We start from the raw sequence: 18,106 nt of genomic DNA, 5'->3' as shown, positions 1-18,106 counted from the left end.
AATAATATAAGAACTAAACAAAAGAATAAAACTAGAAAAAATTAATTAAAATGTTAGTCACCCACAGAGTTAAAAGCCAAAGAATAAAAATAGGTTTTAAATCTGGAGTTAAAAACCTGTACTGATGTAGCTTGTCTAATATGAAGAGGAAGATTGTTTTCAAAGCAACAGGGCCAATATGGAGAACACCCTGTCTCCTCTGAGTTTCAGCTGTGACTTAGGGACTGAAGCAGTTGCTCAGCTGACCGGAGGGAACGAGTGGGAACATAAGGCTTCAACAAATCGGATAAATAAACGGGTGCCAAACCATTTAAAGATTTAAAAACCAGTATTCGATTGGAAGCCAATGTAGAGAGGCCAAAACTGGAGTGATGTGGTCGAATTTCCTTCTACCAGTTGTCATGTATTTAATATATATTCTTAGTGCTTATTTGCTGATTATATTGCTTTATGTTTGCTTTTATAAACTAGATCCAGACGAGACAAGAACTAGGTTAAGGGTGACAAGTTGCCCTGGCAACAGACTTTAGAAAGAGGAAGTTAGTGCAAAGCTGCACCGGAAATTTCACACAAAGAATACAATACGGCAGCAGTGATCAGTGAGATGCTTGGCTACAAGTTGAACAGCCACAAGGGGCAGTACCCTCCATGGAGAAGGAGGCTAGAGGGTAAGATCAAAGTAGCACGGAGGGAGGTTAGCCAACTAACGGAGTTGCAGAAAGGTGCGACAAAGAAGGTGCATAAGAAATACAGCAAGCTGTCCATACCTGAGGCCTTGGAAACTGCCAAGCAAAGACTCACAGCCTTGGCCAGCCGCTTGAGGAAGTACACCAGAGAGATAGAAGGCAGGAGAATAAACCAGCTGTTCTCCACAGAACCAGCAAAGGTGCACTCTCAGTGGCAAGGGAACAATAATAATAAGAGAACAGCACCACCAAGGCTGGAGACGGAGCAATACTGGAAGAGCATATGGGAGAAGGACGCAACCCATAACGGCAATGCTCAGTGGCTAGTGGATCTGAGGGCAGACCACAGCGACCTCCCTGAACAGGGTCCAGTAACCATCACAGTGGCAGATATCCAAGAAAGGGTCTCTAGTATGAAGAGTTGGACAGTACCAGGGCCCGACATGGTTCACGCCTACTGGCTAAAGAAGCTGACTGCCCTCCACGAGCGTCTGGCAGCACAAATGAACCAGCTGCTAGTTATCGAGAGACACCCGGAATGGCTAACCGAAGGTCGGACGGTCCTGATCCCCAAGGACCCCAAGAAGGGACCGGTCCCCTCCAACTACCGACCAATAACCTGCCTCAGTACTACATGGAAGCTCCTGTCAGGCATCATATCGGCTAAGATGAACAGGCACATGGGTCAATACATGAGCGGGACACAGAAAGGAATTGGCAAGAATACCAGAGGCGCAAAACACCAGCTACTGGTAAACAGAACAATCAGCCGAGACTGCAAGACCAGACTGACGGATACCGACTACGGAACGGAGCAGTTGTCAGCCACCTCCTGTACATAAATGACATCAAGCTGTATACCAAGAGTGAACGAGACATCGATTCACTGATCCACACTACCAGGCTATACAGCAATGACATTGGAATGTCGTTCAGACTGGAGAAGTGTAGTCGGATGGTAACAAAGAGAGGGAAGGTAGTCAGAACTGAGGGGATTGAACTACCAGAAGGCAACATCGCAGACATAGAGGACAGTTACAAGTACCTGTGGATCCCGCAGGCGAATGGGAACCATGAAGAGGCCGCTAGAAAAGCTGCAACCACCAAGTACCTGCAGAGGGTGAGGAGTCCTGAGGAGTCAGCTGAATGGTAAGAACAAGATCCGGGCCATCAACACGTACGCCCTGCCCGTGATCAGGTACCCTGCTGGGGTAATAGGCTGGCCAAAGGAGGAGATAGAAGCCACTGACATAAAGACAAGAAAGCTCCTTACCATGCATGGAGGGTTTCACCCCCAAGAATGACCGAGCTAAGATCCTGTGGGACTTCCAGATACAGACGGACAAAATGGTGGTGGCTAACCAACCGGACATAGTGGTGGTAGACAAACAGAAGAAGACGGCCGTAGTGATCGATGTAGCGGTTCCGAATGACAGCAATATCAGGAAGAAGGAACACGAGAAGCTGGAGAAATACCAAGGGCTCAGAGAAGAGCTCGAGAGGATGTGGAGGGTGAAGGTAACGGTGGTCCCCGTGGTAATCGGAGCACTAGGTGCGGTGACTCCCAAGCTAGGCGAGTGGCTCCAGCAGATCCCGGGAACAACATCGGAGATCTCTGTCCAGAAGAGCGCAGTCCTGGGAACAGCTAAGATACCGCGCAGGACCCTCAAGCTCCCAGGCCTCTGATAGAGGACCCGAGCTTGAAGGATAAACCGCCCGCAGGGGCGTGCTGGGTGTTTTTTTGTTTTTTTTTAATGTGTGAATGTATAAATGAAGTGTAAAATTGTTTTTGGATGAATGATTAAAGGTGCACATTGTTTTGAAACTGGGTGGGTGTGTGTGTGAGACAATTATCTTTTAAGGAAGTTCAGGGAAGTGTGCAAAATGCTGATGAAAGTATTGTGTGAATGATGCTACAAAACTGAGCTGAAAGAATGGTGATGGAAAAACTGCTAATTATCCTGAGGATTTGTGCCAAACGAGCTCTGTTAAGCACACTGAAGATTTTGATGTGAATACTTGCAGATGCAAAGAGCTTAGTATATTTAAGGGTGTGTGTGTGTGTGCGTGTACGGAGGGTGCATTCTTTTTAGATCAACACTTAGCAGAGATACAGAGGGTTTATAGACTGTAAATATAAAATAAGAGTTCGGTTAGGCTGTGAAAAACAGGTGGACTCTTCTTAACCTGAAAACATGAGTACAGCAGCAAAATGATAGATTAACAGAATTGGGACGAAAACAGGAAAGGCTTTGGCTTAAAATTTTACAGCTTCACCTCTCATTCTGTCCTTATCCTGAGAAGAAGCTTAAAGGACAGATAGAGCAACATCGTGTACTTGAAGAATTAACAGCAGGCAAAAGAAAGTGCAACTGAACTATAACACTGAAGACTCCAGCAGCAGCATGTAAGAAAACACTTGATGGAACATGCACTCTGAATTACAAGCTGGGAAGTTCAACAGTGAGATGACTGTGTGAAAGCACTGGACAGCACTGGACACTGGGTTTTATATTTGCCATGCTGGGAGTTAACCTCCAAAAAAAGACTGAAAAGATCAAAAGAGAAGGAATGAAGAGAGGAAACAGTTGATTTGGCCTGTGTTGATCTGGGGGTAGTGATGCGCGAATCATGAATGAATCGTTCAATACTCGAGAATCACTTTACTGACTCATGAATCATGATTCACAAGCCCAACTGACTCACTGACTCATCCCTGTTGGTGTTAGCAGCAATATATCTAGCTTATAATTAAAATTGTGGAGAAAAACACAACATCCAGTATCTTAACAAAAAAAATTCTGCTCAGAACTGGAAGAAAAACCCTGATTAGAAGCTCACATCAAGACAATAGCTCCTCGGTTCACAGTAGCATCGCTCTGCTAACATGCTAACATCACATTTGAGCTACTCACCCCCGTCCTGTGCTGAATCGTAGGGTAAGCGAATGACTCAGGACTCACTAACCCCCTCCCTCCTGTGCTGAATCGTAAGCGTAAGCGAATCACTCAGGACTTGCTCACCCCCTCCCTCCTGTGCTGAATCTGTGGCTGTATCTCAATTCAGGGTCTGCACCTATAAAGGCTGCATTTTAAGGCTGATTACATCACAGTGGCGCGCCGAAGACTGTCCCAATTCAAAGGCTGCTCGAAATGCGGCCCTCAAATGCGTCCTTCATTTCCCTGAATTTTAAGGCTGTGGCGGTAGACTTCGTGGTCCCATATATCCCACAATTCATAGCGCGGCAGTCAGTGTGGATAATTCTGCCGCAGACGGCAGAAGCGGAGCGGCCGAAGAGTAAACTGTGAAAAGTAAGTACTGAATATTATGTCACTTATTTATGTGCAAATGTTTAATAATGAGGAACATTAAAACATTACTGTTGGCCACATGTCGGCAAAGTTATTTGCCATTAGCGATGTTTGTACGTTCAGCTTTTACTTGCTTTTAAAGACTTTAAAATATAATAATACAATAGTCGACCTTAATCTTGCAGAGAATGTGATGATTTTGTGGATAATTAAAGTCAGTCATATATCCACAAACACAACAAGCTGAAAGTCAGTGATGCTGCTCGGTTTGCAGTCCTGAATATCATGGCACAAGCACGATTCACTGCACTGTTAATGTTAGCTATATTATATTGCTGCCTCTGTTCGGTGGTGTCAAGCCAAACGGACTTTAACATGTGTTTGAACGAGCTGACGGTTCACTCGTTAAGCTGAAAGAAAGATGCTTTAATCACAGGAGTCACACATGTGTCCACTGTACCAGCTGGGAACTCTTCTTGTTTAGCACTCGTAATAACACAAACACTAAATCCTCCTGTTTGTAGCAGTGTATACACCTGAGACTGTCACCTGTCTGTATGTCCTGCATTCTCTCTCTTTTTCTTTCTCTCTGATTGTGTAATAAAAGTATGAACATGTATTTATAAGTTACACTTGTGTTTGAATCCTGCAGCTTATCACACATTTGATTTCCATGTGTGACAACTTCAAGTGTCCAGAGTGAGGACAGACTGAGGCACCCGCTGCTGCACATCATCTGTGAGGCTTTGCACCCCTGATGATCCACCAGGACAAACTCAGCAGTGTGTGAGGAAGAGGAGGAGGAAGAGCCAGCAGCAGCTGACAGATGGAGGGAATAGACAGACTGTTCCCTGTTTGTGAAGGACTGCTAGAAAAGTTTAGAATAACTAATTGTCTGTCCTGAATCAGTCTTATTAGGTAATGTTCAAATAATTTTATCATTCCAGTGTTTGCAGTGTGGGAGAAAGTACTCGAGGCCTTCAAGTTACACACTATGAAAGGCAGAAACACGTTTAATGTTCAGAAACCTAAAGTATGTATCAGCAGCAGAATGGAGCTAAAAATAAATGTTTGTTTCAGTTCTATGAAGCTTTGTAATACATCTATATATACACTGTCAAAGATACTTGAGTGTCTTTGAGTGAAGATTTAAGGTGATAGGACATATAAATAGCTGCAACTTGAATCTTTACTGAAGTTCAGTATTTGACACAGAGTTCACTCACTCACATGTGCTGTACCAGTGTAACTGCACATGTGATGTGACAATAGAAGTGGTTTGATTTGAGAGTTCAAACTCACTGCTGTAATAACTAATAATGATTAGTGTAATAACTAATAATGATTAGTATAATAACTACAATATTGGCCATATCATATTTACACTGACTTTAGTCTCATGAACAACATTAACTATTTGTTATTTACTAACTAATCTTACATGACTGTTCAGTACAGATATGAAGCCCAACAATCATGTTTTACAGTCCTTTGGTCTCAGCCTCAGATACTTGTTAAATCACACAAAACTCATGTAGAAACAAACAAACGAACGAACAAAATATGTTCTCCTTCATTTCTGTCAACCACACGTTTCCAGCTATCATGGTTGCTAGGCAACCTGGGCAGCGCAACGGAGGCTAGACTGTCCCATTTCACAAGCCTCACACTTCCGGCCTTAGCGGTCTTTGAGTACGCGGCCCTTGAGGATCGTTGAGGCTGCGTACTTTAAGGCTGCAGACCTTTTAAGGCTGCAGACGCCACAAAGATTGCGCGGCCACGTCCAGACGCTGTCATGATCCTGGGTCGTTGATCCAGCGTTTTGTGTTTCTTTTTGGTTTCATCTTGTGTTTGGTGTTTCTTCTGATTCTGTATAATTCTTTGGGTTGGTTGTCGTGTTTATTATCCCTACCTGTGTCTCCCTTCTGTGCTCCGTTCAGGTCCCTGCGTTTTGTTGTAAAACAGTCTGTGTGTTTCCGGTTTTACTTTGTAGGTCTGCTTCTCATCATGTCCATTAGTGTCAGCTGTGTCCACCCCTGCATGTCATCTCCTCATTACCTAGTGTATATTTATAGTGTGTGTTGGCTTCTGTTCATCGTTGGATCGTCTGTGTTTCTCGGTGTAACTACGTCTCTCTGCATTCTCAGCCCATGTTTCATGCTTAGGTTTGTTATTTAGTTTTTCCAGTCTAGGTTTTTTTCAGTCATTCGTCTTTTCTCACTACCTGTTCGGTCGCTCCACTTCTGTAAATAAAACATCACTTTCATCACCAGTCCACTGCCTGCATTTTGGGTTCTTTTTCTCCTACACCACACGGCTCACCCCGCCAGCCGTGACAGACGCCTTCCTGACCACTCCGCTCCGACTATCCACTTTTCTTGTTTTTTACTTATCTTTTGCTCTGGTTTACATCCCAAAATCCTCTAGTCTTATAGTTCATGACAGCGGATCACTTGTAAACATCAGTGCCAAGGTTGCACATCTAATCTTGGACACTTTTAAACCCCACCCTTCCTGCCGCCAGAGATTCTATGCGGCGCGGAGAACAACAAAGGACGGGCCGCTCATCCGAGGCGCAGAACAAAGAAGCGCCGGGGGAAACGCGCTGGTATTAGGAACAGACTGAGACAGCAGGCGCATCGCGCACCACTGCCCAGTATCCTACTGGCCAATGTACAATCCATGGAGAACAAGCTCGATGACCTAAGAGCAAGGGTCACCTTCCAACGTGGCATGAGGGACTGCATTCTGCAACATTCTGTGCTTCACGGAGACATGGCTGACCCCCACCGTGCCGGACCAGGCCGTAACTCCATTGGATTCATTCTTTGTGCTCCGTGCGGATAGAACGGCAGAGTCGAACAAAACCAAAGGTGGAGGAGTGTGTTTCATGGTAAACAGAAAGTGGTGTGATGCCAGGAGCATTTCTACTCTTTCCAGCGGCTGCTCGCCACATCTGGAGTTCCTGAGCATTAAGTGCCGCCCTTTCTATCTGCCCCGTGACATCACCTCGGTCATCGCCACGGCGGTCTACATCCCACCCCAAGTGGACACAGGTATGGCTTTGTCCGAATTACATGATGTGCTGAGCTCGCTTCAAAACAAGGACCCGGGCGCAGCCCTCATTGTAGCAGGAGACTTTAATAAAGCGAACCTCAGACAAGTCATGCCAAACTTTTATCGGCATGTCTCGTGTCCAACGAGAGGGGATCGAATTTTAGATCACTGCTACACGTCATACAAGCAGGGCTACAAAGCTGTCTCACACCTGGCTTTTGGGAAGTCTGAACACAACGCCATCTTTCTCATTCCCCAGTATAAACAAAACATACGGAGGGAAGACGTGACCACGAGGGAGGTAAAACGGTGGACTGCCCAATCAGAAGCTACGCTACAGGACGCACTCAACGACGTCGACTGGGACGTGTTCAGAGCATGCGCAGTCGACATCAACGAGTTTATGGAAGTAGCAGTATGCTTCGTCAATCTACTAGCGGAGGAGATTATCCCCACTGCGAGAGTCACCACATTCCCAAAAAAGGAAACCGTGGATGGACAGATCGATCCACACTGCAGTAAACGCCAGGACTGCCTCCTACAACGCGGGTCTCGCCACTGGCGATATGAGCGCCTACAAAGCGGCCTCATACGGCGTGCGGCACGCGGTGAGAGATGCCAAACGCCGGTACAGGGAATGTGTGGAGTCCCGCTTCCACCAGGGCGACACATGGAGTATGTGTCACGGACTACGCACCATTACGGACTACAAAGCCAGGGACACTGCGCCGATCAACGCCGACTCTGCATTCACCAACGAGCTGAATCAGTTCTACGCCCATTTCGAGGTTAGCTAGGCGGCTAATGCTATCTACCACTTGACTACCGAGGACAGTGACGTCATCAGCGAGAGACCAGTGACCAGCATCGCGGAGCATGACGTCCGAGCGGCATTGAGGAGAGTGAACACAAGGAAAGCGGCGGGGCCAGACGGCATCACCGGCCGTCTGCTGCGCTGCTGTGCTAACCAGCTAGCAGGTGTGTTTACTTACATCTTCAATGTGTCCCTGGCGAAGTCTGTGGTCCCCACATGCTTCAAAAGATCCACCATCATCCCTGTGCCCAAGAACAGCAAACCCTCATCCCTGAACGATTACCGGCCAGTTCCACTGACCTCGGTAGTAATGAAGGTGTTTGAGAGGCTGCTGAAGAACATCATCTCCTCCTCCATCCCAGACACCACAGATCCGCTGCAGTTCGCCTACAGATCCAACAGATCCACAGAGGATGCCATCGCCCACATCCTGCACACCACTCTCAGCCATGTGGACAAGAAACAGGGTAACTATGTGCGAATGCTGTTTGTTGATTACAGTTCAGCATTTAACACAATAGTGCCCTGCAGACTGTTCACAAAGCTCAGGGATCTGGGACTTAACAGCCGTCTGTGTGCATGGGTGTTGGACTTCCTCACTGGCAGAACTCAGGTGGTGAGGGTGGGTAGATACGTCTCTAACAGCATCACCATCAACACAGGAGCACCTCAGGGATGTGTCCTCTCGCCACTGCTCTACTCCCTCTGCACTTCAGACTGTGTGGCCACCCATGGCTCCAACACCATTGTGAAGTTTGCTGACGACACAGTGGTGTTGGGTGCCATCTCCAACAACGATGAGGCGGCCTACATGGATGAAGTGAAGAATCTGGCATCATGGTGCCAGGACAACCACCTCCAGCTGAACGTCGGCAAGACCAAGGAGCTGGTGGTGGACTTCAGAAGGTGTCAGCACAGAGACTACAAGCCCATTATCATCAATGGAGCTCCAGTGGAGAGGGTGCAGTCCTTCAAGTATCTTGGTGTCCACATCTCCTCAGACCTGACATGGGCTGCCCACATTCAGGTCCAGACCAAAAAGGCTAGGCAGCGCCTGTATCACCTACGACAACTGAGGAAGTTCAGGGTCTCTCCAAAGATCCTCAGGATTTTCTATACAGGCGCTGTGGAGAGCATCCTCACACAGAACATGACATCGTGGTTTGGGAACAGCTGTGTGAAGGACCAAAAAGCTCTCCAGAGAGTTATCCATACAGCAGAACGCTGCTGCAGGATTGCTCTCCCCTCACTCCAGGACACCTACACCAGGAGATGCCGGACTAGAGCAGCGCAGATACTGAAGGACCCGTCCCATCCTGGCAACAAACTGTTCCAACTTCTGCAATCTGGTAGAAGGTTCCGCATCATCCGGGCAAGGACAGAGAGACTAAAGAGGAGCTTCTATCCCCAAGCCATCCGGGCCCTAAACACACACACCCGCCCTCTCACATCATCTATAATTGACTGAGACAGGACTCTCTTCCAGACACTCTAAACCAAGGCACAATGTACATTCCAAATTCCTTTAATTTTAAATATGTTTATATTGTCTACTCTGTAAAATAGTCAGATGTCTACTCATATTAATGTACAGAATTCACCTGCTTGCTGCTACTACTGCATATTCACCCAATGTATATACTATATATATATATATATATAAAATGTTCTTCCTCTACCACCCGCCCCCCCCCCCCATTTTTGCACATGTCGAGGCTACATTTCACTGTGTGTTATACTTGTATAACTATGCATGTGACAAATGAAGAACCTTGAACCTTGAATTGGGATACAGCCATGGAGCGAGTGAATCACTCAGGACTCACTAACCCCCTCCCTCCTGTGCTGAATCGTAAGCATAAGTGAATCACTCAGGACTTGCTCACCCCCTCCCTCCTGTGCTGAATCATAGAGCGAACGAATCACTCAGGACTCACTAACCCCCTCCCTCCTGTGCTGAATCGTAAGCGTAAGCGAATCACTCAGGACTCACTAATCCCCTCCCTCCTGGCTCACAGCTTCTTCTTCTTCTTGGTTGGCAACCAATGTTAAGGCGCATTACCGCCCCCTGGCTCACAGCTCAGTGGACATTTAGATGAGAAAATATATATTTGACACATTTAAGGAAAATACTAATGAAGTAAAAATAAACAAAATAAATGTTTATTAAGCAACTTTGATAGGAAATTGCTTAATTTTAGAAATGTTTTTGCTGTTTTTGTTCTCTATAAAATAGTTGTTTTCTTTTAGAATCACTCATCTTAGCAGTAGGATATACATGAAAATGTACATTTTTTGCACTCCCTGGTCAACTGACTCAGTGAATCAAATGACTCAAAAAACCTGATTCACTTTGGTGTTTGACTCATTAAAACTCGATTCAGTAAAAATAATCAAATTTACAATCACTATCTGGGGGCCCACACAGGAAACTGAAAACAGAGACGAGGATCAGTGAAAGGTGAACCTGGATGTAGTACAGTGAAAGCATATGGGAAATTGGATTGAAGATTGAGACTGAACTCATGGAGGTTTAGAAAATGTCCAGAACATAACAACAGAAAGGTAAAAAAAAAAAAAAAGAAAAAAAAAGGAGAGATAGATAAAGAAATAAATAAACTAACAATTACATGAATGAATAGAAAAGACACACACACAAATTGTTACATGTGAAATTATTTTTGGAGAGAATCAGAAGTGAGACAGTTTGAATCCACAGCTCAGTGCAAAGATGCATACATTACACCTGATTATTAAAAAAAAACACATGCAGTGAAGATCAGCTTACACTCAATATTAATATGAACACACAACATACACGCAATGAAGACATGCTTACATTCATGGATGTGAATACATGACATAAATGTTAGATTTAACATACTTAAAGCTTGAAGTTGAAGAATAACTCAGGGAGTTCCAAGATAATAGAGTGGTTTTTGTGAAAAGGAAAAAGGATAAAGCAGTGATTGAAAGTTTAAAGTAGTTTTACAATAGTGAATTAGAAGTACTTTTGTGCCGATTGACCAAGACAAGTGATTATTCTAAAAAAAAAAAATAATAATAATAATAATAATAATAATGTGGTAATGTTTTTAATATGCATTTCTCTTGTCAAGGCAACTTATTCTGAGAGGAGAGAGTATGCAAGTTAGCTCAATGTGTGGTGTCAAAAAAGAAGAACTGAAGCTTCCTGTCTATCTGTGAATGTAAATGTAGAATTTAGTGATGATAGATTGTTAGAAACTGTGTAGAAAAGGCTTAATGTGAATATTAATGTTGTGCAAAACTGTGTGGCTTTTAACAAGATTTTCTGTGTAATTAGCAGGTGAAATTATGTCAGTTGATCTCAGTCTCAGGACGCTGAAGAACCTGAGACCACTGAGATATGATGCGGGGAAAATGAACAGAGGGAGTGATTTTAAGTCTGATTTTAGACTATGTAAGTATTAGTTAAGCCAAGAGTTGGGCAAAACCTTTGTTGCCCTGAAGTTCTAATCCCCACAACATATTAATAGATTAATAAGTAAAATTTTTCTCTGATTAAGATTTTTGGGGTTGCTGTTTTAGTGATGGGTTGATTCTGTCAGTTAGGTTTGGGTTGTTTACTTATTTCAATAGTGGGAGTTTTACTAATCATGGAAACGTTTATAACTGGGCCCTTTAAAATTGTAACAGTGCACTTAGAGAAATCCTGTCAGGTGATTATGTTTTGTGTTTTGATGAACTAATAATCAGCTCTCTTTTTCTCATTTTTGTTCTAAGCAGGCCTGCAAGATTGAATTAACAGCGCTGTAAAAAATTTCGGGAGAACAAATTTAAGGTGACCTTTTCCAGATTACAACTGTGCCATCTGTGGGGATCTGATCAGGTTCTAAGATAAGAAAGAACTCTTTTTCTAAAAACAAAAAACTAAATAAAACAAATGAATGAGCTCATGTTGCTGAGGGTGGAGAATTTGATTACTAGTCAAATTAGCATTCAGTCGTTCAAGGGTCAGAAGCTTCATCTGGCGAGAGTGTCCAGATGACACATCGGGAGAGGTGACTTAGAATGAAATAAGGTCAACGCCAACACGCTTACAGACACAGACATGACGTAGATTAGTTTCTGGGGTAGAGGTGAAAAACATTTTGCTTTGTCTTTGCTTAGCAAGAAGTAATGCAGAAGGTGTGAAAATAGGCATGCCCTGAATAGGTCGACAGGAAACATCTGGAGGCTGAGACAGCCATACACTCTCAGAAATAGGGGTGCCAAAGTGTACCAAAAAGGGTACAAATGCTTGTCGCTGGGGGTGTTCCTTTTTGAAGGACATTTCTGTACCCTTTAGGCTTGGTACATTTTTGTACCTTATGAAGTTGTACCATCTGAAGTACAATCATGTACTTTCCTAAGACATAAATGTACCTTCAAACTATAGTACAGAAATGTTCCCTTGAAAAGGGTACAATAGGGTACCTATGAGGGTACCCCCCCAGCGACAACCTATTTCGTACCTAAAGAGACAAAAATGTACCCCAATAGTCCAAAATATTTGGTTATTTAACCATTTATTTTCAATAATAGAATCACATCAAAGCATTTAAACAACCACAGGAATACATCCTTGATTACATTCGTATATTGCCATAGGACATGTCAAGAAAAATACATTCATTTAAAAAAAGTAAACAATCACATAAAGACATTAAACACCTGAACACAATGTTTTGACGGATCACACATGGCGTTGAAAAGAGTGATACTTGGAAAAAGCTGCCTGGCAGTCATTTATTCCACAAGTGATGCCGAAATGAGGCTCATGTGCGTGTACTAACCCAACATGTGTAATCATCTTCCTCAGAGTAAATGCCCTTTTTGAACATTTTGAACATTTGTGGAGTGGGGGCATATTTAATAGAGTTGGTTAAGTACCCTGGTGACACTTACTGGCAGGGGTTTGTCTCCCTGGTCTCCTATGTTGACAATGCAGTTCTGAAGAAAGACAAGTGTTTTCTTGAAGTATGCAGGGTAGGTCATGTTGAACACAAAGAAGGTGGAGAATGCTGAGATGTAGGCCTCATCCAGCGAGCAGCATGAGCAAACATCCACTCCTTCAACTGTGACAACACAGCGACACTGTCTTGAGAGGGCAGTTGTCCAACTCTTATCCTTCATTTGAATGGTTGGGTATGGACTCATGGGAGTATTCTGCAGAAGAGGAAGAAAAACATTAGTATACAGTATGTTTAAGCAATATGTGCCAAGTGGATTTTCAACAGATTCCTCAAATTACCTTCTTTTTTTTGCTGCAAAACAAAACTGTCTATTCTGATAACCTGTAAACATGGCCCCTACTCCAAACAAAAAGCTTCTTGACCAATGACTGTTGTGGTAGTGTTTGATAAGCTGCTAAAGTTTGACATAATATTCAAGGGCAAAAGCAATCACCCCTGACAGTGACAGTACCTGTGAAGAAGAATTTCCCTAAGGGGACAATAAAGGTCTATCTATCTATATAAACACCAGACAAAACCCAAGAGCACAGCAGCACTGTGGATTAACAGCAGTGTTTCCCCTACATTAGCTTAGCTGTGATGCTGAACCGCAGCTGAATTCAGCTCCATGCCAACAAAACACAGAAAATGAAACTTGTGGCCAAAGGCTATGCATTGCATCATGCATTTACCTCTCCAAGGATGATGAAATCTTCTATCTTCTCCTTGAAGATGGATGGCAAGAGGAGAAGTGCCCCCTTGAAGTCAATTCCTAGGTCATACAGATGCAAATACACTTCATTAGATTTTGATAGCATGCAAATTCCCATTAACATGCTCTTGACATGGCACTATGGTACATCAATTATCTTTGGAAGAGAGAGCAAATGAATTGTCACAAAATTTACTATTTGTATGAGGTCAAATTAGCACCTGTAATGTCTTCAGCCAGTGCATTCTCTCTTGCCTCCATGTAGACCTTCTTCAGTGGCAAATCCTTGGTCATTTGAAGAACATTTTGAAGAACAGCAGTGAAGTTTTCGCTAAAGCGGCGACAGATGTTGTCTTGGCAGGGATGCATTAAATCAACCTCATCACACAACTGGAAATGAAAAGAGCAGAATAGACAAAAGAATGACATTTTACATTGAGGATTTAAACTTTTGACATGTTTAAAGACACAGACTGGAGATAAATGTAAAGTGCTTTAACCCTTGAACAAAAATTCTAAAGATAATGAACAGATTGATTAATCAGTTAGTACAGAAAATAATAATCAGATTTAGAGACAAAAAAATCATTAGCTGTTTTCCCAATCATCTTAACAATTCTTACCCCTGCAGATGTCCCCAGGAATGGATATCTCTTTAATAGGTCCACAGTACACATTCCTTCAGCTACCTCTCGACGTCTCCATGCAAAGGTTTTTGTCATGCGGTCTTTCACCAGTGCTGTGTCAGGATGTAGCTTCTTGTGCTGATCATTTAGCACCTTGATATGAGCATCAACGGAGGCTGCATCTTCCCCCACAAAGCACGAATCCTTTGTCAAAGCAGATATCAGTATTATCATAAGTAAACTCTGATAAGTTAATGTTACTCGAAATGCGGTAATTTGTACACCAAATGCTTTGAAAAAAATGCAAAAATGTTGAATAGGAATTGCAAGTTGAGCTGACTTTTGTTAAATCAACTGTGAAGTTCCTTTTTCTATGTTAATGTTATCTGTTAACATGTTTCTTTCAATTAATGTTTACTTTTAGCTTTACAGTGAACATAATAAGACTACATATGTTACCTTAGCTCTTAGAGGCTGAGGGTGTGAGGACTTACGAGAGAGGGCTTCAGTCTCTTCAGACAGGAGCTGCTGGATTCCTCTGTGGTCCGATGTTTCTGCGTGCGTCCAAACTTTTCTTTAACCCGGTTCACTTCTTCGTTGCTGATTAGGGGAGCCCGTTCTGCTTTGAACTTTCTCTTGAGTTGGCTGTGCCAGGTGTCCTAGTTGTTTCAAATGTATATAAGTAGTTAATTATGGTTACTTTATATTAATATAATCTATAAAAGAAACAAAAAAGGAGAGGTACTCACATAACCATTTCCGTGTACATCTCTTGAGAAAGGATACTTCACAATCAGGGCTTTGATGACCTGGATGTAGTCTGAGTGGGTTGGGTACCTGTTTCAAACATAAGAAAAACAACCCACAGTACACTGATTACTCTTATCCTTTCCTGGGGGCTTTTCTGTTCTTCAATTCTTCTAATCATATTGTTATTACCGTAAATAGTATGTTGTAGACCAATGTCAAATCAATGTAGCTAAAGTTGATTTTAATTTTTTAAAAATGGGCGTGGACAAACAGCCACACCTCTCCCAAACTTCATTAATTAATTGACTGCAGTCCTGAATTATTAATTTACTCTTGAGCAAATTCGAAAATGAACACTTTGGCTATCATAGTCCAGACAAGGTCTGGAGACACAGGATGTATGGTTTTACCACTATTGCCAGTTCATTGGAACCGTGTGTCACACCAGACTCGAACGCTGGTCTCCAGATTGGGAGGCAGATGGGCTAAGCATTTGTTCTCTGCCTCTCTTACAACAGCAATATTAATATTAAGAAATTAATGTAATTATTCAGAAAGGAACCCTTACATTGTGTACTGTGACAGCATTTCATAAAGACTCCCAATTATTTTGTTTCGGTACTTCTGTTCTTTCTGGACTGGTTCTTTGAGATCCAAGTGACTCTGGACATCTTGTGGGAATTTTGGAATGGAAATAACTGCAGGCAGTCTACGGCAAGAAGGTATAGAACTGCAATACAGTAGGAAAACAGCATTAACTAGCCATTTTGCAAGCACTTAAATGCATATGCAAATTTAGACATTTATCACAACCTACCTCTGGTTTGCTTGGGACACTGGACCTTCAACTGTACCTTCAAATGGGTCGACCGGTTGTAAAGTGATGATGACTTCCTTGTAGCGGTTTGTGAAGTCTCTGAACTTCAGCTGCTTTTTGAAAGACTTGTCAAAAAGATATGCAACCATGGTCTCAGTGAGTCCACAGTCTACCGTCTCTCCATCTAAATCGTTATCTGAAATATAAAGTACAGTATGAAATAAAAATAAAACCATTTTCAAATTTAGTTTTAAAGTGACATTATGGTCAATACATAATAATAATAATAATAATAATAATAATAATAATGATAATAAGCTATCATTGTGAATCTGTCTATATTCCCCAAAAGGAAGTTACAATTAATTCTCTTGATTAATTGTTAATATAAATTAACTGGTAATATAAAAATGTAAGTAAGTGTCCCTGCGCAGACCTTACAGCTCTCATATTCGAAAATCCGACTAAGTAGGTGGAATGGTACAAATGTGTACCTTCCATTGTTTAAAATCCCTTTGAGCGGGAAACAAGTTAGATGCGATAAATTTTGCTTAGAAAACGATTTTGTTAATAGCTATATTTACATACTAGCATGTTTTGAGAAATTATTGATTTTTTTTACATTGTTGTACACGGTTCGTCACTATTTATTGATAAAACACTCGAATACCGCAGGCAGACAGACGTTGAACATTCCACCAACAGTCTAAATAGTCCACATTTGTACCTTTCTTTGTTTAAAACTTAGCTAACTGCTATCTTTCGCCCATGTTAAATCTAGCTCTTCGGACTTTTGCTAACTCTACTGTAAAATTACACGTTGTAATTTTTATAAAAACACAAAATCACACCCGACTTACCTCTAAATCTTTGCGCCTCGTCGTCTGACACATCAATGCCTTCTTCCATCAACCTTTTAAGGAGCTCCTCCGTGGATAACCCCCTGAGAGTCATTTTCTGCGTCAACGCTAGTCAGCGCGGAGGCGGAGCACTCATCGCTGCTGCCTTTTCGGCCTTTGGGATTAATGCGCGTTGCGAACTTGACACATGAAAATACAACATTGTGGTATTAATGCGCAGTTGTTTAGAAACCGTTATGCTGTCTTGGCGAACTATATTTGTAACTTACAAAATGTAGTCACCGTAACATAAAAATCTGCTTGACATTTTAACTTCCAAAGAACCTCGGTTTAACTTGATGTTGCAAATTCCATAAAAACATCACAATTAATGAACAATTCTAGGATGTAGTAAAAGCAAAAAAGTAAATGGCCAAACATAACAGTAAAATGATTTCACGTTTTTGAAAGATTTAAAACATTAAAAAATTATAACTGGAACTTAATAAAATGGAAATGGACCAGTTTTTTTTTAACATCATTTGGTTGTGCCTGCATGTCATTGTGTGTGTGTGTTTTTTAATATAATTTAACATAACTTACACAAAGGTAGGTTACAGATATTCTTTGCATCATAGGATAATTTACGTAGAGAGGAGAGGACCAACAGATTTGATTATAACATGTAGCTTTTATGAGCACACTCACATCTCATATGAATTTTACAATTAACCAGGCCCATCCAGATTTTCCCATGCTGACCCATTACCACATTCTGCCACTGTCACTGCAGTACAGGTCAAAATGGTACAGATTTGTACTTTATTTCAAATTGTACCTTTAAAGGGGCGTTTCTGGACTTTTAAAGACCAGTATTGTACTTTTAAGGGAACATTTTAAAAAAATGTACCTATAGGTACAAAAATGTTCTTCTCTCGTACCTCTATTTCTGAGAGTGTATAGGGCAAAATGTGGTTGAGCTTGTAACTGTATGTGTGCCTGCAAAATAACAGTTTTGTACAAGATGTGCTCGAGATGATCAGATAAGAGAAGAAGAGAGCTTATTAAAAGGGTGTCAAAGGTTGTCAAAAGTGTTGTTTACCCAAATAAATAAAATTGAAGATTATATATATGTATAAATGATAGACCCTAGAACATGATAGGTTGAACCAAGTTTAAATAATTAAGAGAACAATTGATGAACATAATTATGGAGGCATAGCAGGGAGAGGTGTTTTGTTGATCCTTTACAGGAGATTTCCGGACCATAGCAAAAATCACGGAGCGGTTGGCAAGAATACAGGAAGGACCAGACCGAACGGAACTAGAAGAAAGGGGCACCCAAAAGAAGAACAGAGAATCGCACAGTTTCAGAAAGTTTGTTGTGTAGGAGATTAAAAGAACCGGAGTCAATTTTTAAAGAGGAAACAGGTTAACGTTATAGAGGCATTTTCCAAAGAGTGACAAAAGTAATGTAGGACCTTTTACCAGAAAAAGTTAATTATATCTGTTTGGATT

At 42.2% G+C, this 18,106-nt stretch overlaps 1 protein-coding gene and 1 long non-coding RNA gene across 2 annotated transcripts in view; one reads left to right on the top strand and one right to left on the bottom strand.

Annotated features, from left to right (window-relative positions):
- The window catches only part of LOC145432427 (uncharacterized), a 432,207-nt gene that overhangs the window by 196,778 nt on the left and 217,323 nt on the right, over positions 1–18,106 (top strand). The gene's annotated exons all lie outside the window — the stretch shown is intronic.
- LOC113014314 (sterile alpha motif domain-containing protein 3-like) lies at positions 12,150–17,223 on the bottom strand. The gene is made up of 9 exons (XM_080305710.1): positions 16,610–17,223; positions 15,750–15,945; positions 15,501–15,662; positions 14,932–15,019; positions 14,677–14,841; positions 14,180–14,386; positions 13,778–13,946; positions 13,537–13,616; positions 12,150–13,058 (listed from the first exon to the last, which is right to left on the bottom strand). The coding sequence occupies exons 1-9, from the start codon at positions 16,701–16,703 to the stop codon at positions 12,762–12,764; spliced, it is 1,458 nt and encodes a 485-aa protein (XP_080161836.1). The 5' UTR covers positions 16,704–17,223; the 3' UTR covers positions 12,150–12,761.

Source organism: Astatotilapia calliptera, chromosome 2 (assembly GCF_964374335.1).
Source record: "Astatotilapia calliptera chromosome 2, fAstCal68.1, whole genome shotgun sequence".
Taxonomy (NCBI): Eukaryota; Metazoa; Chordata; class Actinopteri; order Cichliformes; family Cichlidae; genus Astatotilapia; species Astatotilapia calliptera.
Note: the sequence above shows the minus strand (reverse complement) of the source record. Positions and strands in the feature narration are given on the sequence as shown.